Source organism: Eschrichtius robustus, chromosome 20, assembly GCF_028021215.1.
Source record: "Eschrichtius robustus isolate mEscRob2 chromosome 20, mEscRob2.pri, whole genome shotgun sequence".
Lineage (NCBI taxonomy): Eukaryota > Metazoa > Chordata > Mammalia > Artiodactyla > Eschrichtiidae > Eschrichtius > Eschrichtius robustus.
Window position 1 is genome coordinate 37801534 of NC_090843.1, and position 25010 is coordinate 37826543.

The following is a 25010-nucleotide window of genomic DNA, read 5'->3' on the forward strand; positions in this document are numbered from 1 at the left end:
GCAGAGAAGAACAGCACCTCGCCCCGTGAGCCGCAGGATCCGCCTCCGGGTCACTCGTCCCCAGCGGTATCCCCAGGGCCGCCCGGACGGTCCCGCGGCTCGTGGCAGGTGCGCGTGTGCCCGCCCCCTCCGGCGCTCCCGCCTGCGCCCCCCCACCCCACCCCAGGACCCAGCTCGGAGCCCGGCGCCCCGCAGCGGCCGGGGGAAGTGCGGCCCAGGGGGCGGAGCCAGGGCCGTGCGGGTGGAGTCGTGAGCCGCGGCGGCGGAGGCCCGGGCCGGCTCCCTGTGCTACCATGGCGTTCGGGAAGAGTCACCGGGACCCATACGCGACCTCCGTGGGCCAGCTCATAGGTAAAAGGGGGACCCCTCCGGCTCGGGGCCGGGACGCTACGCGTTGACTCTGTTCCCGGCCGCAGAGGATCGCGTGGGTCCGTGTTCGAGGAACTCCTCCCCACTCCCCCGCAACTTTCCCAGGCCCCGCGCTCCGCTGGTCCCGAGCGGCACCTGTCCCCGCCGACCTCTCTCGAACGCCACCTCCTCACCTCCCGTCTTCCGGTGCCTTCCGGGGTGGGGGTGGGGGTGGGGGTGGAAGCGGACAGGTGGACAGAGGGGATCCAGGTGTGGCGTGGCTGGGCCTCTACGGGGGCGTGTCAACTTCTGGGCCAGGGGGAGCTCTTCAGAAAGTGAGTCCACCCGAGGGCCAAGTTTTATTCTGCCCGTTTTGCAAAGAGAAAAAGGTTCCAGGAGGTTAAGTGCAGTGACCTCGATGTGACAGGCAGGTCTCCGAACTAGTTCTGACTCCAGGCCCTTAAAACGTGAGTTACTTTTTCGGGGTGAACAAAGAGAACGAACATGCCTAGCACTGGAGCGAAGGAAGGGGGAGCCAGGCGCGCTCTGGGGACACAAGAGGTCTCTCCAGGCCACTAGGGGCTACACAGGTGTCTGCCTGACTACTTCCCTCTCCCCGTGGCCGTGCTCTGATCCACGTACGTGGAAGCCGGAGCCAGGGCCTGGCCTGTTTAACAACACCGACTCCCTTCTCCTTGGTCTCTGATACCTCCCTTGGGAACCGGATGTGGCACCAGTGCATATAGATGCCAAGTAAAGCGTCATCACGTCGGGGAGCTTAGTGGGATGAGGAGATCATGAAAACCTGGTAGTTATAATAAGGAGGCTCAGATTTGAACAGTTTTGCCTGCAGCTCAGTTAACTGCTGTATGACAAGAGCGCATTACCCAGGGACTTCCCTGGTGGTCCAGTGGTTAAGACTTCGCTCTTCCAATGCAGAGGGCGCTGGTTCTATCCCTGGTCGGGGAACTAAGACCCCGCATGCTGCGCGGCCAAAAATAAATAAAGAATGAATAAATTAAAGAACAAAAACCAAAACACTACTCAACCTGAAGCTTAGTTCCCATACCTTTATAAGATGGTGAGTGTAACTATCATTGAGGAGGAGATGCTTTCTAAACTGTTGCTGGCCATATCTCTGTTGGGTATTAAAATGAACCCTGAACAGAAGTGGATTCAGGCTGCATCTTAATAGGCTGATTTATTCTTTAATGCTGTGAACATTTACTGACTGCCAGCTATATCCCTGGACCTGGACCAGGCAAGGTAAGATGTGGTCTCAGCCATCACGGAACACATAATCTTATAGGGAAGACGCACACAATTTCGTACTGGCAATAGTGCAGTACCTTTGCAATAGAAGAGAAGTGTAAAACACCCAACACTTATGAAAAGGGAGAACTTAACTCTGCCATGGCTTTTGAAGGGTGAATAGGAGTTTTCTAGGGAGATGGGAAGGTGGGAAGAAGGAGGACAGAATGGGGAGCAAGAAATCTGGCAGAAAGAACCTTGTAACTGAACACAAGATTGGTAAGCCTTGTCCATTTGCATGCCAAATTCAAATAGTGTTTCTCCTAGATGAGGAGCAGTCTAAGCTTTGGGGTTCCCCTAACCAAACCTTTATCCTCTTCATTATCCTTTTAATTTTTGCTCTGTTCCCCTAGAACCTCATGTTTTCATGCTGAGGGATATTCTCCTTTCTTGTAGTAGAGATGTTAAGCTCATTCGGGTTGAGTGTTCTATTATCCTTCCCAGGTGACATTTTGTATTCTTAAGGAGGATGTCAGAAGAGGGAAAAGCTATCTGACTGTTTAATGATGGGGTTACAGGTACAGGAGGCTTCAAGTCTGCCTGGTGCAGCTCTGGTTAGTACAGGTGCTAGGAAGTACATAGACAGTTTCAGTAGATCTCTCTTTTTCTCAACACCACCCCCCAAAGGAGAATAAGTGACTTTAAAAAAGCAAACAAAAACTGGCATCAAACATCAAACAACCTAGATTTGAATGCTAGTTCTACCATGTACTGACTGTGTAGCCTTAGGTAACTTCCTTAACCTCCTTGAACTTCTGTTTCATCACCTCTAACAGTGGGTTAAATGAAATTGCGTAAGATAAAATACTTAGCACTGTGCACTTCATCTTGTAGGTGTCTGTCCTTCTCTGAAAGACAGGCAGGCAGATGGAGATTTAGCTGGGCTGTCCTGGCCCTGCAGCCTTTATTAATAGGTCACTCATTACTGTTGCAACAGAAGCACCTGGGTTTTGACTGATTCTTGAATTACTGGGAATTGCTCAGAAAAAAAATCTCTCTGCTCTTTGGTGATATAAACTTAATGGTACTTGCTAGTGAACTCCAGACAGATTGTTTCAGGAGGACCAGACGTGTTTTATTCTGTTGTAGCTCAGACTCAACACAACAGCTTTTTCTTTGCAGAAAAGGCTACATTTGCTGGAGTTCAGACTGAAGATTGGGGCCAGTTCATGCACATCTGTGACATAATTAACACTGCCCACGATGGGTGAGTTCAGTGTGTGGTTCATGTATTTGCCTCTCATAAGAAGTGTCAGAACTACAGCACATTTTCTCTTGCAAACTGGTTTTCTTGTTGAAATAGTGTTTCCATCACCCTTTAAGCACCCACTGCCTTTTGAAGACATGTCAGGTTGAAATATTAGGACAGCTGCTTGTTTCAGCATGTGGAATATCTGAGGATCCATTATAATTTTTCTCCTCTTTGCCTTTTCCTTAATAGTTTCAAATTTTGGCTCGGTGAGGCTCAAATTCCTTGTTCTTTAGGGAGAGAGGGAGATATTGTTTCCTTTGTTAGGAATTCTTCTTGCTCTGATTGTCAATATTTTATGTTACTGTAACTGAAAAATATTATCAAGAAGCTAGAGGACTACTGGTGGTGACCTGTCTCTGGGCAGTTGTCATTATCAACCAGGAAATAATCTAGCAGTTGTTTTCCTCTGCCTGTCACAAGGCAATTTTTTTTTGTTCCGAATGCCAACTCACCCATGTTTATGCTGAGTTTTTAAGCAACGTGGTATCTTTTGTTACACTTCTTAAACTTTAGAGAATTGAAGTTTAAAAAATAAAATCATTAAGAAGGCCATCTATTTTGTGATTTAGTCTGAACTACAAGTTGTTATAAGGGATACAATTCTCTTGATTTTCCTGTGCATTTAAACTAATAATGAACAGCAAAGGAGACTGTCTTAGTTTTTGTTGATGAAGAAAACATTACACTTAATTATTGACTATATCAATGGAAAGTGCTTATGGTTAGTACTTTAAAATATTTATGGTGTTTTCCCTGTAATCTTGTTTACCATATTTGGTTCCTCTAAACCTTTTCTTCACTGATAATACTAATTTCTTCATTGATAATGCAAAAAGGGAAACGCAATGTAAAATTTTTTTCTCTTAAAACAGTGTCTTTATTCTTTTCAACTTTTCTAAGGGTTTAATCTTAGATTTTATATATGATTTTTTAGAAATATATATAATATTATATTTTATAATAGTTACAATTCTAAGTATATGTAATATTATGTAATTATATTATCATATAATAGAAATTCTACCCATGCAAGCATAACAAACAAAATTGGAAGGTAATATGCAAAAAAGGTTTGTATCTTTTTTAAGTTTTGAGGTATAATTGGCATATAGCACTGTATAAGTTTAAAGTGTACAGCATAATGACTTGAGTTACATATACTGCAAAACAATTTCCACAATAAGTTTCGTTAACATCCGTCACCTCATACAGTTACAAAAAATGTTTTTTCCTCGTGATGAGAACTTTTAAGATCTACTCTCTTAACAACTGTCAAATATACCATACAGCAGTATTAACTATAGTCATCATGTTGTACGTTACATCCCCATTACTTATCTATAACTGACCATCTCAGAGTAAATTTGGACTGTCTACTTACACATAGTTCCTCCTTTTGTAACATAAAATTGTAGCATATCAGAACCTGACCTGGTTAGTCCTAACTCCTCCTTCATCCCATTGCCTATAGGATGCTTAGGAAATACTAATAAAAATAGGTAACATTTTTGGGAATTACATTTCCGGTAACCTGGTTCTATGCGTTGATATGGGCTGTGGGTGTGAGTACATTTCACATATAGTGCTTTCTAGGTAATGATCATCATCTGCATATTTTATTTGATTCTGACAAGGAGGTAGGTGGTATTGTCTGCCTAGATGTATGAGGAAACGGGTGTAAAAAAGTTAAGTCATCTGCCCAGCGTCACACAGCAGAACCAATACCTTGGTTGTCTCCTTAGCCGTTCCTCTTTCCACACTGCATGCTGCTTTTCAGAGACTACTTGCTTTCAGCAATGGCTACGTTGATGATTTTACTGTGTTTATTGCCACAGGCCAAAAGATGCAGTAAAAGCTCTGAAAAAAAGGATTTCCAAAAACTACAATCATAAAGAAATCCAACTTACCTTGTCAGTAAGTATTTACTTTAACGTTAAATTAAGACTAGGATTTTCCAAGCTACTGTCACATTTCTAATTTTGGGTATAAAAGATACAAATATTCTGAGATAATTAATAGGTTAGCAAAAAGTTATTTACAGTATGAATTAAAACTATTCATTTATTGAGAATTGCAGAATCAAGGGAGTTTCGTTGATTGTAATAGCATTTAATTCGGTGGAAAGTGAGTGTTCCTGGAAAAGCATATTTTCCTGCTTAAGAGATGGGAACTGGTAATGAAAAACCTGTAGGTACTGAGTTGCTCAAGAACTTTGTGTATGTGTTACACATGGGGAGAATTGAAGCTTGAGAAATGCCTCCCCGTCATCTTTCTACCTCATTTGAACACCTCTGTGGAATTCTGAGATGCTGGAGGCTCTTTAGGGTTCAGCCAAGTTTTGCTGTTTGGTATAATTTGGAGAATGTTCTCTGTTGATTTAAACAATTCTCCTGTGCACCTTATTGCTTGATTTGGGTGTGGACATTTATTTGACATGTTCCCATTTTCCCCCAACCTTGGCCGTGTGACCTCTTCAGTTGCTTGGTGAGTTGCCCGTTTTACTTCAGTATGTTTTGCAAACCCTGCCTGCTGCCTGAGAGTGAGATGTGTGGCTTTCTAGTTTCTTCTGTGTGCCTTTGCTGACCTCAGCCCAGCCCCAAGCCACAAGTGGTTATGGCACTACTCTGCCAGCATCACACTGCTCTTAGGGGACTAGGATGTGTTTATCTAGAGGGCTATGGAACAGAGGTGAGCACAGCCCCCCTTTTCTAGCTTCAGGGGGAAAAGAATTTATCACATCTTGCTTACTTGGAGAGTAACTGAATGAGAAAAAATGAATTGAAGTCGTAATGATACTATCACTGAAGAAACCCTTCAAGTTGGGGTCTGAATATAGTTTTAGAGGGATTTTCCTCTTTCACCTTTTTGGACCTCTCCCCTGTCCTTTACCATAGCAGCCTCCTCAGGGAGGTCACGGAATGCAGGCAACTGGAGAGAGAGGACTAAGGCGCTTGAGTAGAAATGTCAGAACAGTGGGTTGGTGGTGGAAATAAACCTTTGCCTGGTACCTGGTCGATGCTTTCAACAACCCTTTGAAGAAGTTGTATTATTGACTCCACTTCAGAAATGAAGAAACTGAGACTTAGTGAGGTTAAGTGATTTTTTTTTTTTCCCCCTCCAAGATTTCAGTAGCCTAGGCAAGATTTCAATCCAGTTCTCAGATTCTAAATTCCACGTCCTTGCCCCATACCACCTTGCTTCTCAGAACAAATCAAGCCCCTTGAAAGAAAAGACTGCTGTGTTTCATTTGTGTTTTCAACTCCTTTCTACATGGTGGAAGACCTAGTGCATCAGTGTACCGGGTGTTGACTAGTTAATGATTGAGTGTCCTTCAGCCCCCATCCCACTCTCCTAGCATCCAGGAAGGACTCAAGGAATGTACTGTAGAATTGGGTTAGAAAGATACGTAGCTGTGCCCTAAAATGAAGTGGATCTAGGATATCTCAGGGCTGCTGAAGGTTAGGATAATTGACTGAGTAACCTAAGGGCAGAAGATGAATTTATGCCACTTTTGTATTTCAGCATGCGGTATTTCACCTTCTTACAGCTGTTTATTCTATACAATGTGTTTGTCTCTTTCTCAGTTGTAGCCAGCCTACGTAACATTTCCACGGTTGCTTCTTATCCTTAGCTCCATATCCTCCTCCATCATGGTTCCTTCCTTCTGGGGATGAACTAGGACTCTTCCCTGGGGAATTTGACTTATTCCAGAGTGTTGTCTCTTTTAGCCCTCCATCTCTGAGTTCCCACTCTTTCTGTCCTTCCGGTAGTCTGATCTCTTAGGCCTTACTCCCAGCTAGCTGCCTGTTCCCTGTTCCACCTCAGGTAACTACATCCTCCACCTCCTAATTTCCACACCAGTACGTGAGAACAAGCGAATCTAAAACCTGTGCCAAAGTAAGGGTGAGAGTCACAGGTTGGGGGTCATTGTTAGGGGCAGAGTTCATTAAGGTGCCTACTTCTTGGATTTTCTTTGAATTGGTCTTTGACTCTTGATAGCTTCATGCAGATTTCCCCATGTTGTATAGTCAATGGCCCAGTCACCTCACCTCACACTACTCACTGCATTGTAGTGGTGTCTTTAAGGCTTCAGAACAGACTTTAATATTAACTTAAGCCAGACTTAATTATGAGAGAGATTAGTCACAGAATCATCCAGTGTCTGTCAAAGGCAATTATATATTTACCAATAAACTCTTTAAAAATGAATCCTCATATATTACATTTTCATTTTATTACTGTGAAATGATGAGAGCCTGTCAAAGTCAATTATACATATCCTTTATATTATCTGTGATTTGGGTTCTCCATGGACTTGTTAGCCTTGATTAGGTCTTTGACGGGATCTGACTAGCCTGTTATTTCCTACCATCAGTTGGTGGTGCAGTTTTGTCAAGAAGCCAGTAGTTTTGTCTCATTTTTAAAAGCATTTTGTTACCAGACTTTATAACTCGTAGCCAGAGGCTAGTGTTTTCTTGAATGAGTCAATTATGATAAGTCTCAGCAAGATACTGTTATTGTCAAGAGGAAAGTGATCGAACAGGTTCCTAGGAATCAGTTTATTAATTGGAGCACCCCCTAGGTGGTGAGCTCTGAGGGCTTCAGAATAAGTGTAAAATGTGTTTATTCCTTCAGAAACTTAGAAAGTAAGCTCATCCCCTAAGGTGGCCATACCTTGGCGTGGTTTTCAGTTCTGGATGGCCCCAAAGCCTGGTTTACTGTGCTTGGTTTAGAAATTTACTATTAGAAATAAAACTACTACGGCACTCTTTTTTATTTTCCAGCATTTCTGAAAAGAATACTTATATCAGCTCATCAGTATATTCTCTCTTGATGGGAAATTATCCATGGAAGCAGATGATCACAGTACTTACCATTTATTAAGGTCCTGCTAGGTGTCAGGCTCTTCATATACATTATATTTCACTTAAGCCTTACAGCAGGTCTCTGGAGGAAGGCATGCTCATTTTGCAGATGAGAATCCTGAGGCTTAGTCAGGATAAGTGATTTGCCCACCCAAGTGCAAAAGGAGATCTGTGAAGCCTCAAGTCAGCATCCTGTCCAGTCTCTCAGTTCTTGGCTCCTAGGTTCTCTATTCCACCTCAGATTATGGTTTCTTGATTGTCCTGTTTGCAAAAATAGGTTATGTGAACACATAAATTGCACCAAAGCCCAATTCCAAAATGTGTAGAAGCAAGATATTTAATTTTTCTTATTCACCACTATAAGTTTTATTGCTTAGCTAAGGGGGCTGGGGTGTGAAAGAGGTACTGGGGACATATTGTAAGAGTGTGAAGGAATTGGTCCTGACATTCTGATTCCAATGGGAAAACACAAAGGGCATGATTTGTGATCTCCATATGTTAACATTCTCAGCATTTCATGTTGACTCTTTGATTTTGTGCAGGTAACCTTTTGGGAATGTTACCCATTATCATAAAATCTTGGTGCTCCAAAACATAAAAAGTGTTTGTGGAATATTTGGCATTCATTTTACTGTTAGGGAAAATGAGACTTGGAGGCAAAGTATCTTGCCTAAGACTGCATATCTGGTTGCATGAAGTATTTTTATAAATTCCCATTGAACTAGAGGCACTTTTCCTCTCAGCATTTCATCTGATAAAAACTCATCATAATAGTATATCAAGCAAAAAGTCATTTGTTATTCAACTTTTCAGCTTGTCTTTTTCTAAACAACTTGCATTTAAAATACAATAGATTCATCTTAATATGTTTTGGATTCTGATTTTACTTTCCTTTGCCTTCAGGGTTCTCCCTGTATATTTCACAAAGCTGCATGTGCTCAGCTTCTGTATTTTATGGTTGCATTTTTAGCCACATTGCCCTTAAAACTGCAGCTTTCATACCTTCTTCTTTTTGTATTGCCATTAAAGTGACACAATACAGAGCATGGTGTAAAGTCAGTTTTCAGGGCTTCTTTTCTGCAAAGATGATTATACCTATCCTGGTCACGTTATGGTTTTTGTGACCTCCGAGAAGGTGGTAGCATGGGAACTAGAGATTTAATTTTGTTTTTAGATCACTTTTAGAAATCCACTTTCTGCATGCAGTTCTTCAATACCAGCTCATTCTTTCTTAGCCTGACTTCTGCTTATGTTGCTTTACTGAAAATCTTTTTTTCAAGGTGACTGATGACCCCACTAATCAACAAACCTAGCTGGGTTTTTCAGTCCATATTCTTAACCGTTTGACACTCCATCCTCCTAGAAACTCTGCCCTCTTTTGACTTTACCAACATTATGTTCTATTTATCTTATGCATCCATTTCTGTTGGTTGCTCTTTGATTGCCTTTCCTGAACGTCCTTCTGGCCTTTGTCCCTTCCTCTCTGCTTATCCGAGGCAGCCTTGATTACTCACTTTTGGCCTAACTCTCCCCTGAACTATAGCTGTGCATGTACAGCTCTCAGCAAAAAATCTCTACTTGAATGTCTCATTGTCCTTTTTGTCTTAGTCGTCTTGAGCTGCTCTAACAAAATACTATAGATTGGGTGGCTTAAACAACAGACATCTATTTCTCACAGTCCTGGAGGCTGTGACGTCCAAGATCAAGGTGCCAGCAGATCCATTGTATGATGAGGGCCCACCCTCTGGCTTGTAGATGGCCATCTTCTTGCTGTATCCTCGCATGGCCAAGAGAGAGATCATCTCTCTTATCCCTTTCTTATAAGAGCATTAATCTCATTCATGAGGACTCCACCCTCATGACCTAACTCCCTCCCAAAAGTCCCACCTCCAAATACCATCACATTAGGGATTATTAGGAGGTTCAACATGGGAATTTGGGAGGGACACAAACATTCAGTCCACAGCACTTATAAACTCAAAATATCTAAATTTCAACCCATCATTTTGACTTTCGACTAGTCGTAGTATCCCATCCACTTCCAGATTTCCATCAATCTCATGCAGAGTAACAGTCACTTAACTTTCAGCCTTTCCTTTTCAACAAACCCCGGTTGCTGAAAGTTCTTGCTTCATAATTCTCATGTCTTTCCCTTCCTTGTACCCACATCATCCTATAGTTTAGGCCTTTCTGCATCAGGCTGTGCTAGTGGGTCACTGCTGGATCTCTCTATCATTCCAGGGTCTTTGCCCTCCAATTCCCTTTGTAGGGTGCTGCTTGAAAACCTTGTCAGAGTACTTTGCATGCACTAACCTTTCTCTCAAGTTCAGGATAGAGGTGTGATGGTGTCAAAACTAATAAGAACCCTTCAGTGGCTTCTTACTGCCTTCAAGATGATGTTCAAATTCTTTACATTGCCACACAAAATTTCTCTACAGTCTGGATGAAGCCCCTCCAGACTTAATCCACCCACCAACCCAATGTCCCCAGTTTGCTGATGTAAAGAAGCCTCTACAAACCGGACTACTTATTTTCCTCCTCACAGCTCATATGCTTTGTCACCTGTACTTATATTTTTAATACCGTTTACCTGTCTAGACTATTGCTCTATACTCATTTGTACTTTTCTTGACCATTTATCAAAGCCCAGCTTAGAACCACCCTTTTCCAAAAGTCTTAAGACCACCTCGCCCTAAATTGTCACTTCTGCCTATAAAGGTCTGTAGCTGGGGTAACCATGTAATTTTTCATCCAGGCAAGGACATTTTTGAGAGTGAAAGGAGGTATCATCATTAATAAAACCAGGGCAACAGGAGTTCACCAGGACTTTCCTGGCAAAACTAGGAGAAATGTCACCTTGTCTAGAGCCCACATTCTTCGTTTGCACCTCCCATTGGCCCTTGGCATTTACTACCTTGCATAGTTATTAGTTCGCTTATAATTGTGTCCTGGCTCCCCAACAGCACCATCTGCTAAGCAGTTACATTATGCCTTATATTTCCTCACATTCCCAGAACCTAACATTTTGCCGTGTATTTTAGTAGATACTAAATTATGTTTATTAATTGGAATGCTGGTGGAAATCATTACTTAGCAATTTTTACCTAATATTTAGGAGGTGGTTTTGCCAAAGAGATAAAACGTTTAATTTTTCTCTTTAGCTTATTGACATGTGTATGCAGAACTGTGGTCCGAGTTTCCAGTCTCTGATTGTGAAGAAGGAATTTGTTAAAGATAGTCTAGTTAAGCTGCTGAGTCCCAGATACACCTTGCCAATAGGCATTCAGAATAGAATTTTGTATTTCATTAAGGTAAGTCTATTATATATCTTATGGGATGGTGAACATCTAAGATTAGAGATTTAATTACCTAACTCCCAGTTGGCTCAGTGATCCTTTACAAGCCTGGGATTGAGCCCAAAAGCATTTTTACTGTTCGGTTTTCCATGTAATAATAATTTCTTGGCATTGGATAGTGGCCTTTTTCTGAAGAATTTGTAGTCTTTTCCATACTTGTCTCTCAGTTTCTATCTTATCTACGTCAGATAGGAGAGAGAGTGACGTGTACATTCATTTTGCAGGTGTGGAAACTATGTTCTGGGGTAGATAACTCACTGCTTTCAGAGTTATTTGGCAAAAGAGCTACTGATGCTGTTTTAGAATCTGTTAATTCTAGATTTAGTATAGCAAAAAACAAACAGTAGTATCTGTTCCAGAGTTTCATTAAATTGTTGAGGCATGGCAGTTTGATGATTAAAAATATATTATTCTAATGGCCATCATCAAAAAATCTACAAACAATAAATGCTGGAGAGGGTGTGGAGAAAAGGGAACACTCTTGCACTGTTGGTGGGAATGTAAATTCATACAGCCACTATGGAGAACAGTATGGAGGTTCCTTAAAAAACTAAAAATAGAACTGCCATATGACCCGGCAATCCCACTACTGGGCATATACCCTGAGAAAACCATAATTCAAAAAGAGTCATGTACCACAATGTTCATTGCAGCTCTATTTACAATAGCCAGGACATGGAAGCAACCTAAGTGTTCATCGACAGATGAATGGATAAAGAAGATGTGGCACGCATATACAATGGAATATTACTCAGCCATAAAAAGAAATGAAATTGAGTTATTTGTAGTGAGGTGGATGGACCTAGAGTCTGTCATACAGAATGAAGTAAGTCAGAATGAGAAAAACAAATACTGTATGCTATCACATATATATGGAATCTAAATCTTAAAAAAAGTGGTTATGAAGAACCTAGGGGCAGGACAGGAATAAGGACGCAGACGTAGAGAATGGACTTGAGGACACAGGGAGGGGGAAGGGTAAGCTGGGACAAAGTGAGAGAATGGCATGGACTAATATATACTACCAAATGTAAAATAGATAGCTAGTGGGAAGCAGCCGCCTAGCACAGGGAGATCAACTCGGTGCTTTGTGACCACCTAGAGGGGTGGGATATGTAGGGTGGGAGGGAGACGCAAGAGGGAGGAGATACGGGGATATATGTATATGTATAGCTGATTCACATTGTTACACAGCAGAAACTAACACACCATTGTAAAGCAATTATACTCCAATAAAGATGTTTAAAAAAAAAAAAAAAAAATATATATATATATATATATATATATATATATATATAATTATTCTAGTCTCTAAAAATGTACATTCAAAAGTAGCTTTCTTTTTCTGAGTAAGGTACATAATTGTCAATCTCTCATTTTCTGTCACCAGCTTAGGAGTTGTGTTTTGTTTTGCTGCTTGTTTATCTCTGGAACTTTCCATCTCTTGAATTCAGACATGGTCGCAGGGTTTCCCAGGAGCTGTGGATGTAAGTGAAGTGAAAGAAGTGTATCTGGACCTCCTTAAGAAAGGTGTTCAGTTTCCTCCAATAGATGCAGCGGCTGAAACAGCCAGACAAGAGGTAGGAGGCCGTTCTTTGACCTGTGTAGAGTAAGACAGTGTAGTGCATGGGTCTTTTCTCATTGAAAGGGACAACCCTAGCTCCACCTAGCTTCACCTAAAAGATTAATCTGTTAGAAGGATACTGTGATACCTCATAGAATACAAGCCACAAGAAGGGTGGTGTTAGCTGGATCTTTGAACAGAGAACCAAGCATTCAAATGCCTTTTTACTTGTCTACTTCCCTTTGATCATCAGCTTCGTTCTTCTCTCTCATTGCAGACTAGCTTTTTCCACATGGTAAACAATATAGCTCCCAAATTTTCATATTATAGCCTTAGCTTTTTCACATTCCAAGTCCAAAATTTCAGAGAAGGGACTCATTGAACCAACCTAGGTCAGTTTTCCATTTCTGCACAAATTAAGTAAGGTCATATAAGAACAGGGTTGCTCCATATAGAAATTATTTAAGTAGAACAGAAGAGGGGCAGGTTTCAAAGGAAAAGATTGGTGCTAGACAGGCAGGGGTCTCTATTATAGGTAGTCATATAATAGATTTGTTTATTAATACTATGCCCATAGAAGAGTTTCTCAATGTTCACATGTATTCATTCTCAAGTTTGCAACCAACTTTCAAGGTTTTGAACTTAGAACGCTTGTAGTGACTGATTATAATTCAGCTCCTAACTTCCTATAATTTCCATAATGTAAAAACAGTAATTCTTCCCTTCTGCATATTGGTGAGTCCTGCCTTGGTAGAAAAAGCAATTCAGGTGTATACCAAAAGTCTGATCTTTGTGAAGGCTTTGTCCTGAGGGCTAACTCTCCCTAGTGATTGAGTCATCTGAATGGAAAAACTGGGCTTGGGGTGGCTGAATTAATTTAAGTAATAATATTTCTAAATTTCATGTTGATAGACTGCTCAGATCTCACCGAATACACCACCATCTGTTCCTACTGCACCAGCTCTTTCTTCTGTAGTTCCCAAGAGCTCCACTATTATATTGGTCCCAGAACAGGTAACAACAGCAATGACTGTATTTATTGATGACTTTTTCTAAGTTCTAAGTACTTTATATATAGTTTGTTTATTCTTAACAATATTATCATAAAGTGGAGGTACATTTTAACCTCATTTTACAGAGGAGGGGACTGAAGCTTAGTGATACTGTATAAGTTATGATGGTTCAACTCTAAGTGGAATTAATCCCATGGATTCTGCCTGATTCTAAAAGTCTGAGCTTTTAACAGTTGTGCTAGTCTAGTGGCTTTTGTGGCTTTGTGGAGGTTTGGCTGTGGGATGGATCTTGTGTAAGTTGATTCCTGTTGCTCCTGATAGGACTGTCTGTATGCCATTTCAGAGAGCTCAGTAAGTGGTCATCTTATTACTATTATTAACTGTGCCAACTGAATTACATTTACTTTTTTGTCTATATCTGTTTATCTAATGTTTAGACAAGCAATTATTAAATAAAACTCATTTCTGTCCTGCTATAAGGGAACTATGATTTAAGACTTTATATTATTATTATTCGGTATTATATAACAATCCATGTGATTAATTCCTCTTAGAATTTAATCCAGGAAGAAAAAAAAGTGTTTCTCTCTTGATTCTTCCTTCTCTAGTACTGTGGGACTATAAAATATTCATTTTTTTCTCTCCCATTGGTTTCTAGGAAACCCAGACTAACATTTGCCATTTTCTTCAGGCTCCTGATATGGTCACCTTCTCCCTTCTCCATATTGGTTCCAATCTGACATTTTCCCTTCATTAACTTTCCTAGAGCATATTTTAAAATTTATTACAAGAGCTCTCAAGACCTTTTAGAAGGTGACAGATTGTACATTTCTAAAATAATTAGATGTACATTTGTATAAATTGGAAAATATTAAATTTTACAAAAGTGTTTTCTCTGCAAGCAAGAAACAAGGTAGCCATTCTTTGTGTCACACTTACTGGTGACTGTGTTGCTCTCGACAGATTGGAAAACTGCACAGTGAATTGGATATGGTGAAAATGAATGTGAGAGTGATGTCTGCCATATTGATGGAGAACATTCCTGGGTCTGAAAACCGTGAAGACATGGAGCTTCTGCAGGTGTAGTATAATTTCAGGGACAGGCAGTCCCTGAAAGTTATTCTCTAAACTTAGAGCCTTGGAGATGGAAGACACCTTAACATTGACTAGTCCATGCTCCCGCACATTTACTTGATTTTTAAACTTAACAAGAAGCTGCAAGGACGACTTTATCAGAAATGCAGTGGTAACTTAGACGTGGTACTTACCCTCTTGCAATAAATAATTTAACATCATTTAATCATTTATAGCCTAGCCATATACAATCTCTACTAATCTCTAATTGTTTTAAATGTGTAAAAGTTACGTATCTATTCAGCAAACATAATGAGTAACTACAATGTGGTAAAGGATGTAGAAATGAAGAGGCTGTCCTAGTCCTTAAGGAATTTAGGTCTAGTGAGCAAGAGTGTTTTGTAAACAACAAGTTTAATAAAGTATTGATGCTATAATAGAAATTTATTTATCATACTGTGGGTTCAGGGGTGGGGGCAAGGAGAAAGGTGAGGGTTTTTGGAAAGGTTTAGATGGAGGCAGTGCTAAGGCTATGGAGGAGCAAGAGGACCGTGCATTTGGACGTGTGTGGGCATGTGAAGGACCACGAACAGCTCATTATGACTGGAGTGGGGGCCCTCCCAGACCCTTTTCTGTGTCTCTACATCCAGTGCACTTTTTCCTTCTAATGGTTTGTTCTAATTATCAATTTTAAATGTTAACACACACTTTAACACATAATTTTAGATGCAGTTAGAGGAAAAAAAAAATGTTTCTAAATCTTTTTCTTCCGCCAAAAGTTAAGAAACTTATATTTTTACTCTTCTCTGATTCCCACTCCCCGCTTCTCATGTTGTTGTTATCTTTCCTTTAAGTCCTTCGATTGTTAGTAAATAACATTTTTCTTGATTGTTGCTTGTTTGGGAAAAAATAAATGGTGTAAAAATGTCCTTTTTCAACATTACCACCTGTATTTAACTGCTATCTCCTTAAATTGTTACTAGTGGTAAACTTTGAGTGTTTACATGTCCAAACATGTCTTTTGGCTGCCATGTTAAGGGCTCGCAGTTTGGCCTAGGTACAGAGTGATTTTCCTTAAGTCCTTCAGAGATACTGCTCTGTTGTTCTTGCACCCAGTGGTGCTATTGAGAAGTATCATATTATGTATTCTTGCACCTTTGTTTTATAATCTGTTTTTCTGGTTGCATTTGTGATTTCTCTTTACTCTAATGCTTCTGAAATTTCACTCTACTGTGTCTAGGGATATGTGTGCATGTATGTGCATATGTGTATCTACCTTACTTAACCTGCTTAGTATCAGTACTTGATAGGCCTTTTGCCCTGTCAGCTTAAGTGTATTTTAGTTCTGGGAAAAATTCTCAGCTCTTATTTCAGATATTTCTTTTCTAGTATTCTTTCTACCTTTGTATGGAGCATTATTTAGATGATGAAACTTTCAGTTATATTTTTCTTATCTCAACTTTTATATACGTTTTGTTTCTTCCTTCTTTTATGCTGTAGTTCTAGCAAAGCTTCTTCGTTTTATGTATTATTTCTCTTAAATGTGAACATCAGATTGTCCATTCGGCCCTCCTAATGAATGTTCTATTTCAACAATTTTTTATTTTAAAGATTTATTTCAATTTTTATAATAGTTCTTTCATGGATATGCTTTCCCCTTTTGTCTTTCTAAGGATAGTAATTATTTTTAAAGGTGCTTTTCCATTTGCTCTGTGGACTCTCTTTCCTTGGGTACAAGTTCTTTTGTTCATCAGTTCTTTCATTTCATTTCTCAAGTATCTGGATAGACTGGTGATAGTGAGCTTATTTTTGTGTGAGATCCCTGACAGCTGGTCTGCATTTCTGTGACCCAGCTTGCCCATGCCAAGTGGAAAACACCGTTACTGCAGCTTGTTCTTAGTACTATTTCTGAGTGTTTCTGTGTTTGCTGCTGTTTTCAGAGTACGTAGCACTGGCACGGGATGATGCTGGGTGGGTTATATTGGTAGCTGGTCTTCTGAGTTATATGCTTCCTATTTTTCCTGGTTGCTGCCAGCAACTGGAAACAGTGCCCTATGTCTCTGTCCCAAGCATTGCTCCCACCTAGACACAGATGCTCCTGCCTCAGCTGTCTGGTCTCACATGGGGAGAGAGGCGTGAGCACAGGTTGTCTTGCCCAGTTGTCTCACTGCTGTACCTCAGCTGTTTGTTAGCTGCCCCTCATACCGTCTTCTTCTGGCTTCCACGGTCTCTAGTCATGGAGCACCCTTCATTTCCTTCCATGTTCTGTGGCAGTACTCATTGTGGGCGGTCCTGAGTGTCCTGGATTGTGCTTTCCTCTAATCCAGGGGTCAGCATGCTGTGGCCAGTGGGCTATATGCAGACTTCGAACTGTGAACTCAGAATGAGTTTTACATTTTTAAACGATTTAAAAAAAAAGGAAAAGTCATTTCTCAAGCTATATCTATGCAAGCCTACCTCCAGAGACCACGAGGGAGTCAGACACACCCCTCAAGGAACCCCTTGCCACCCCCCACCCACTATCAATGGATTTGAGTTTGTGGTATCCCTCAGGTGCACAGAGGGTTTTAAACCACAGCTTGGGGGCATCAGGTTCCAGGAGAAGGGTGGCAAGATCTGGTCTGCACAGGTTATTGCGGACTTGATATGCCATGCCTGAGTGGGCTTAATCCAGGTGGCAGAAGGAAGCCATTAAAGGGATATAAGCTGAAGGACTGCATAACCAGATAAAACTTTAGAAAGATTCCTCTGGTGAACATTGAGATGACAAATTCTGGGGGAAGCAAGACACAACTCTTGGAAATAATTTAAGACAGCATTTCCTACTGGTCTTATGTTGTGTACTATGTGGGGAATATGACATCTGTGGTCAAATAAGTTCCAAAACCAAGTGTTTACCGTACTTCTCCTCTTGGAGGGTCAAAAAGTCCACTAGTATAGTAAAGGCTCTAAGAGTCTTTTTTTATTGAAGTATAGTTGATTTACAATGTTGTGTTAGTTTCAGGTGTGGAGCAAAGTGATTTGGTTATATCAATACATATGTATGTATATATCTATATTTTTTTTTGATTCTTTTCCTTTATAGGTTATTACAAGATATTGAATATAGTTCCCTGTGCTATACAGTAAATCCTTATTATCTATTTTATATATGGTAGATATATTTTATATATCATCCTAATTTATCCCTCCCCTAACACCTTCCCCTTTGGTAACCATAAGTTTGTTTTCTACATCTGTGAGTCTGTTTCTGTTTTGTAAATAAGTTCATTTGGACTATTTTTTAGACTCCACATATGAGTGATATCATATAATATTTGTCTTTCTCTGTCTGACTTACTTCACTTAGTGTGATCATCTCTAGGTTGCTGCAAATAGCATTGTTTCATTCTTTTTTTTGGCTGAGTAGTATTCCATTGTGTATATATGTATATACCACATCTTCTTTATCCACTCATTTGTTGATGGACACTTAGGTTGCTTCCATGTCATGGATGTTATAAATAGTGCCGTTATGAACATTGGGGTGTGTATCTTTTTGAGTTAGAGCTTTCGTCTTTTCTGGATATATATATATATCCCCAGGAGTGGGATTGCTGGATCATATGGTTACTCTATTTTTAGTTTTGGAAGGAACCTCCATACTGTTTTTCCATAGTGGCTGTATCAGTTTACATTCCCACCAACAGTGTAGGAGGGTTCTATTTTCTCCATACCCTCTCCAGTATTTATTATTTGTAGATTTTTTGGTGGTGGCAATTCTGACCAGTGTGAGATGATACCTCATTGTAGCTTTGATTTGCATTTCTCTAATAATTAGCAATGTTGAGCATCTTTTCATGTGCCTATTGGCCAAATGTATGTCTTTTGATTGGGTTGTTTGTTTTTTTGTTATTGAGTTGTATGAGCTGTTTGTATATTTTGGGAGTTAAGCCCTTGTCGGTCACATTGTTTGCAAAGATTTTCTCCCAGTCTGTAGGTTGTCTTTTTGTTTATGGTTTACTTTTCGGTGCAAAAGCTTGTAAGTTTGATTAGGTCTCATTTGTTTATTTCTATTGCCTTGGGAGACTGACCTAAGAAAACATTGCTGCAATTTACGTCAGAGACTGTTTTGCTTATGTTCTCTTCTAGGAGTTTTATGGTGTCACGTCTTATGTTTAAGTCTTTAAGCCGTTTTGAGCTTATTTTTGTTTATGGTGTGAGGGAGTGTTCTAACTTCATTGATTTACATGTGACTGTCCAACTTTCCCAGCACCGCTTGCTGAAGAGACTGTCTTTTCTCCATTGTATATTCTTGCCTCCTTTGTCAAAGATTACCTGACTGTAGGTGTGGTGTGACCTATGTAGGTGTGACCGTGGGTTTATTTCTGGGCTCTCTATTCAGTTCCATTTATCTGTATGTCTGTTTTTGTGCCGATACCACACTGTTTCAGTTACTGTCGCTCTGTAGTATTGTCTGAAGTCTCCAAGGGTTATGCCTCCAGCTTTGTTCTTTTTCCTCAGGATTGCTTTGGCAATTCTGTGTCTCTTGTGGTTCTGTATAAATTTTAGGGTTATTTGTCCTAATTTTGTGAAAACTGTTATGGGTAATTTGATAGGTATCGCATTAAATCCGTGGATTGCTTTGAGTAGTATGGCCATTTTAACTATATTAATTCTTCCAGTCCAAGAACATGTGATATCTTTCCATTTCCTTGAATCATCTTCGATTTCTTTTATCAATGTTTTATAGTTCTCAGCGTATAAGTCTTTCATCTCCTTGGTTAGGCTTATTCCTAGGTATTTTTTTTTTGATGCAATTTTAAACAGTATTTTTTTTTACTTTCCCTTTCTGATATTTCATTGTTAGTGAAAGAAATGCAACAGATTTCTGTGTATTAATCTTGTATCCTGCTACCTTGCTGAATTCATTTATCAGTTTTAATAGTTTTTGTGTGGAGTCTTTAGGGTTTTCTATATAGGTATCCTATTGTCCACATATAATGACAGTTTTACCTCTTCTCTTGCTATTTGGATACATTTTATTTCTTTTTTTTTGTCTGATTGCTCTGGCTGTGACTTCCAATACTGTGTTGAATAGAAGTGGTGAGAGTGGGCATCCGAGTCTTGTTCCAGAATTTACTGGGAAGGCTTTCAGCTTTTCACCATTTAGTATTATGTTGGCTGTGGGTTTGTCATAAATGGCTTTTATAATGTTGAGATATGTTCCCTCTCTACACGCTTTGGCAAGAGTTTTTATCATGAATGGATGTTGAATTTTATCAAATGCTTTTTCTGCATCTGTTGAGATGATCATGTGGTTTTTGTCTTTTGTTGATGTGGTGTATCACATTGACTGATTTGCATATGTTGAACCATCCTTGTGAGCCTGGGATGAATCCAACTTGATCATGGTATATGATCCTTTTCATGTGTTGTTGGATTTGGTTTGCTAATATTTTGTTGAGGATTTTTGCATCTGTACAAAGAGTCTTTAACCCAAAATTTACAGACTTTTTGACTAAAGAATCTCTATTTGCTAAGTGTCTGTTAATATCCTATAGAACATCAGAGTAATATGCATTGAGAAATAAATCAGTATTTTGGATCAGTGGTTTTAAGTATATTATTTTTAAGATATTTTACTTAGGAACGTTATATCATTTTGCTAATGATTCTTATGGTTCCTGGCCTTGGGCAAGTCATTTACTATCATTGGACTTAGTTTCTATATATATATATAAAATGAAGAGCTAAGATAAGAGCTTAGCTCTTCATTTATACATCCAAGTTAAGCGGAGATTAAAAAGAAAATTAATCATAGAGTTCCTATGTAGTAATCCCTTTTTAAAAATCCACAATCGAAGGCATTCACAGATATAAATTTTGTGACTCATGATGTTAACAAGCATGTTAAACTAAAATTTAAAAAGTAAATATCAAAGTAAAAGGGTATGTGGCAGATAATATTTTTCAAAAATGGACATGGCAATATTCCTAGTTCCACACAGTCTTCCCAGCCTTTCAGAGCTCTCAAATGAAGTGATAGGATTTTTCTCTCATGTTTTTATCCATCTGTGGCAAACAATCAATCCTTCAGTAAAATGTACACTGAAACATCCCATTCAAATATGTGAATCCAGTTTTATTTGATGCCATCCTGGAGTGCACTGAAGTGCCTTTTTGTGTCCAAGTCTTCGGGTACAGATGTTTGGTTGAATTTTGCAAGGATAGTGCTGATTTGCTGGTTGCTGTTTTGATGCCAGAGCTTAGGGCTGTGTGTTGCCTTGAATAATAAAGAGATTTGGGCTGTAAATCAACGTTAGAACACTACTCATGGCCAATTCAAGTTGAATGGTTCTGGCCCCAGGTTAATTTGTTTATGGAGCCTATTGAATGTATAACTTTATTTTTCTCTCTTAATGCTTTTTGTTAGTAACAGATAGAGAGCTGGTACGGGGAGCACTGTTTTTAAATTCTTTTGACAAGTATTTGAACTTTTTCTTGTAATCTAAATAACCTCATAAAAGAAAACTGTTTCTCTACTCACAACACTTCAGACACCAGGTCTGAAGTTTTTTCCCTCACATTAAATCTTTCTGGCACTAGCTACCCAGAGATAGCACAGACCCCACATGTTAAGAGGCTTAGTCCCGCAAGACTGCCCCCACTTCAGATGCCAATCACAAGTAGCGGGTCCCCAGGTTACCCACACTTCTGTCCCATTTTGGCTACAAATCAAATTGGGGGTCCCCGTGATCCCCTCCTCAGGTTCAGTAATTCGCTAGGATGGCTCACAGAATCCAGGGAAACACATTACTTACTATTACCAGTTCATTATAAAGGATACAGATGATAGCCAGATGAAGATGTCAAGTGAAAAAATGCACAACCTATAAGTTGTTTTTTTTTTTTTTTTTTTTTTTGCTGTGCTGCGTTTTCATAGCGGGCTTCTCTAGTTGTGGCACGCATGCTCCAGAGTGCATGGGCTCAGTAGTTGTGGCGTGTGAGCTCTTTAGTTGTGGTGCGTGGGTTTAGTTGCCCCACAGCATGTGGGATCTGAGTTCCCTGATCAGGGATCGAACCCGCATCCCCTGCATTGGAAGGTAGATTCTTAACCACTGGACTACGAGGGAAGTCCCTAAAAGTTTTGAATTGTGTTTTATTTGGTGGACAAAACTGAAGACTTAAGCCCAGGACACAGCCTCTCAGATAGCTCTAAGGTACTACTCTGAAGAAGCACGGGAGGAGCCAGGATATATAGGAGTTTTTCTTAACAAAGGCCAGGTAGTTGGAACATCAAAAGATTACTGTTAATGAAAGAAAACCAGATATCTCAAGTTAAAGAATTTAGTGCTTTTCTATGTTTGCACAGATAACAGGAGTCTGGGCTCACTGAAGTCATTCCTTTGATATACACCTCAGCTATCTGGGGCCAGCATCCTGTGCTTTCTCATCCTCACTTTCCTCAGGGTACACTCTTGGTGGGTGGCTGCAGAGGCTGACTGCTAGATGGTGGGCATCCTGTTTCTATCTTGAGTTCCTTCAGGGCTCACCATCGGGGAGGCTGTAATGTGATGGCTTGATGGCTGCAACATCCTTTGTTTACTGATATGGCAGGTGACATTTTTTCGTTGTTGTTGACAAAGAATACATACAGCAAGGTCTGGAAGGGTCCTGAGCACAGGAGCTTCTGTCCCTGTGGAGTTGGAGTTCACCACCTTCCCAGCATCTGAATGTGTTCACCACCTAGAAGCTCTCTGAACCCAGTAGTTTAGGGTTTTATAGAGATTCCATTACAGAGGCATGATTTATTTAATCATTGGCCATTGGTGATTAACTCAACCCCCAGTCCCTCTCCCCTTCCTGGAGGTTGCAAGTTTCAACCTTCTAATCACAGGGTTGGTTCCTCTGGCAGCCAGCCCCCATCCTCCAAGAATCACCTCATTAGCATAAACTCAGGCTTGGTTGAAAGGGGCTTCTTATCAATAACAAAAGATGCTTCTCTCATCCTACTGCTCTGGAAATTCCCAGGGTTTTAGAAGCTCTGTGCTAGGAACTGGGGATGAGGACCAAATATATATTTCTTCTATCACAATATGCTGTCCCACTATGGTCAATCTAAAATAATGTGATGGAATCTAAAAATGAAACCAGCAAAGATAGGCTATGGAGAAATAAAGTAATTCTTTAGTTTGTACTTTTTCAAAGGTTTTCTCATAACTGTGTAAACCAGCGGTCCCTGATGTTTTTGGCACCAGGGACCAGTTTCGTGGAAGGCAGTTTTTCCAGGGACTGGGGCTGGTGGGGGGGATGGTTTCGGGATGATTCAAGCACATTACGTTTATTGTGCACTTTATTTCTATTATTATTACATTGTAATATATAATGAAATAATTATGCAACTCACCATAATGCAGAATCAGGGGGAGCCCTGAGCTTGTTTTCACTTGCCACTCACTGATAGGGTTTTGATATGATTCTGCAAGCAGTTGATTTATTATGGTCTCTGCAGTCAAATCTCTCTGCTAATGATAATCTGTATTTGCAGCCACTCACCTGTGCTAGCATCACTGCCTCAGCTCCACCTCAGATAATCAGGCATTAGATTCTCATACAGAGTGGGCAACCTAGATCCCTTGCGTGCGCGGTTCACAGTAGGGTTCGTGCTCCTATGAGAATCTAATGCCGCCACTGATCTGACAGGAGGCGGAGCTCAGGCAGTAACACGAGCGATGGGTTGTGAACGATGCAGAGCGGCTGTAAATACAGATGAAGCTTCGCTCATTTGCCCGCTGCTCACCTCCTGCTGTGTGGCCCGAATCCAAACAGGCCACAGACTGGTACCAGTCTGTGGCCTGGGGGTTGGGGACCCCTGGTGTAAAATCTACAGATTAGTGGAGTTAGGGCCCCCAGATAACGCTGGCTTCCTGCCTAGCTTCCCCATGTAACCGCAGGGGCTTTTGGAGGCTTCAGCATGAGCCTGGTGGGGGGTCATCAGAGTTGGGGTAGTGGGCAAGGTGGGAGGCATTGAGGGCCCGGGACCATTACAGGGCATACAGAGTTTATCTGTAAAGAAGTACTAAAAGTATCTGAAATCCACTGTGATAGTTGTGAAACAGACACTGTTTTTTCCCCAAACTAGCTAATAACCACTTTTTTTCTTTTAGCTTGTTAAAATAATTTACCTCCTCTTCCCCAAACCCCTTTGAAATGACAGACAAAATATGAAAATAAGAATAAATTCCAAGGGTTACAGGAGAGCCTAGACAGACCATCAGGGGACCAGAAGAGTGAGAATATTCAGAGTCCAGTAATGTAGGTGGGATCAGCCAACTGAGGTACACACAGCCCCAGGAGGAAGAGACCCTTACACTGTGACTTTCCTCAGAAGAAGCCTATAGTAACCTCAGAATCAGAGTAAGATTGGATGGGCCTTAGGCACTCACATGGACATGAGTCTGTCTTCTGCTGTCCCAGCACTGTACCCTCCAGGAGCAGGGAAATTTCAGTGTCACTAATAAGACCAGAGAAAAAGGACTTCAAATAACTTGTGGTTTCCAAGAGAACATGGGACCTCAGCAGTCAGAAGAAAAAAGAAAAACACTCACTAGGGCTTTTAAACTTTGAAGGCAGAGGGTCTTATCCCTAGAGATGATAATGCAGAAAGGCTGTTAGAATTCTCAGGAAGAATACGTAGTTTCCTTCTCTCCCTCCAAAGGTGAGGCTTCTCCTTCTCCTTGCCATTTTCCTTTGTGGGGCTGAGCTGCTTTTTCTAACTTTTTAACTTATATAACAAAAGGAAAACTTGGTTTTTTGTACTACTCATAACCATCACTTCTGACACCAAATGTATGGGTTTTTTTGCCCACACTGACTGATTCTCTGATGCCAGCTGGGTGTCTTAAAATTCAATTCAATTCTGACATTAAGTACCCAGAGTTAGCATCAGATCCCACAGGTTAAGGGCTCGGTCCCACAAGGCTGCCCCACTTCAGATGCCCTTTTCAAGTTTAAGTCTCCCATTCTTCTGACCAACAGGCTATAAACCGGAGGTTCCCACAACCCTCTCCTCAGGTTTGATAATTTGCGTGAATGGCTCACAGAACTCAAGGAGACAATTACTTATATTTACTGGTTTGTTATAAAGGATGTTGCAAAGGATGCAGATGAAAAGCCAGGTGAAGAGGTACAAAGGGTGAGGTCTAGAAGGGTCCCAAACACTGAAGCTTCTGTCCCTATGGAGTT

At 40.6% G+C, this 25010-nt stretch overlaps 1 protein-coding gene across 1 annotated transcript in view; it reads left to right on the forward strand.

Annotated features, from left to right (window-relative positions):
• The first annotated feature begins 252 nt into the window (after positions 1-252).
• TOM1L1 (target of myb1 like 1 membrane trafficking protein) overlaps positions 253-25010 on the forward strand; it is a 53204-nt gene continuing 28446 nt past the window's right edge. Inside the window, exons 1-7 of the mRNA XM_068531870.1 lie at positions 253-351; positions 2782-2866; positions 4747-4825; positions 10938-11087; positions 12587-12712; positions 13609-13710; positions 14673-14789. Of these exons, the coding sequence (XP_068387971.1) occupies positions 294-351; positions 2782-2866; positions 4747-4825; positions 10938-11087; positions 12587-12712; positions 13609-13710; positions 14673-14789 (717 nt within the window). The 5' untranslated portion in view covers positions 253-293. The remainder of the gene's footprint in view (positions 352-2781; positions 2867-4746; positions 4826-10937; positions 11088-12586; positions 12713-13608; positions 13711-14672; positions 14790-25010) is intronic.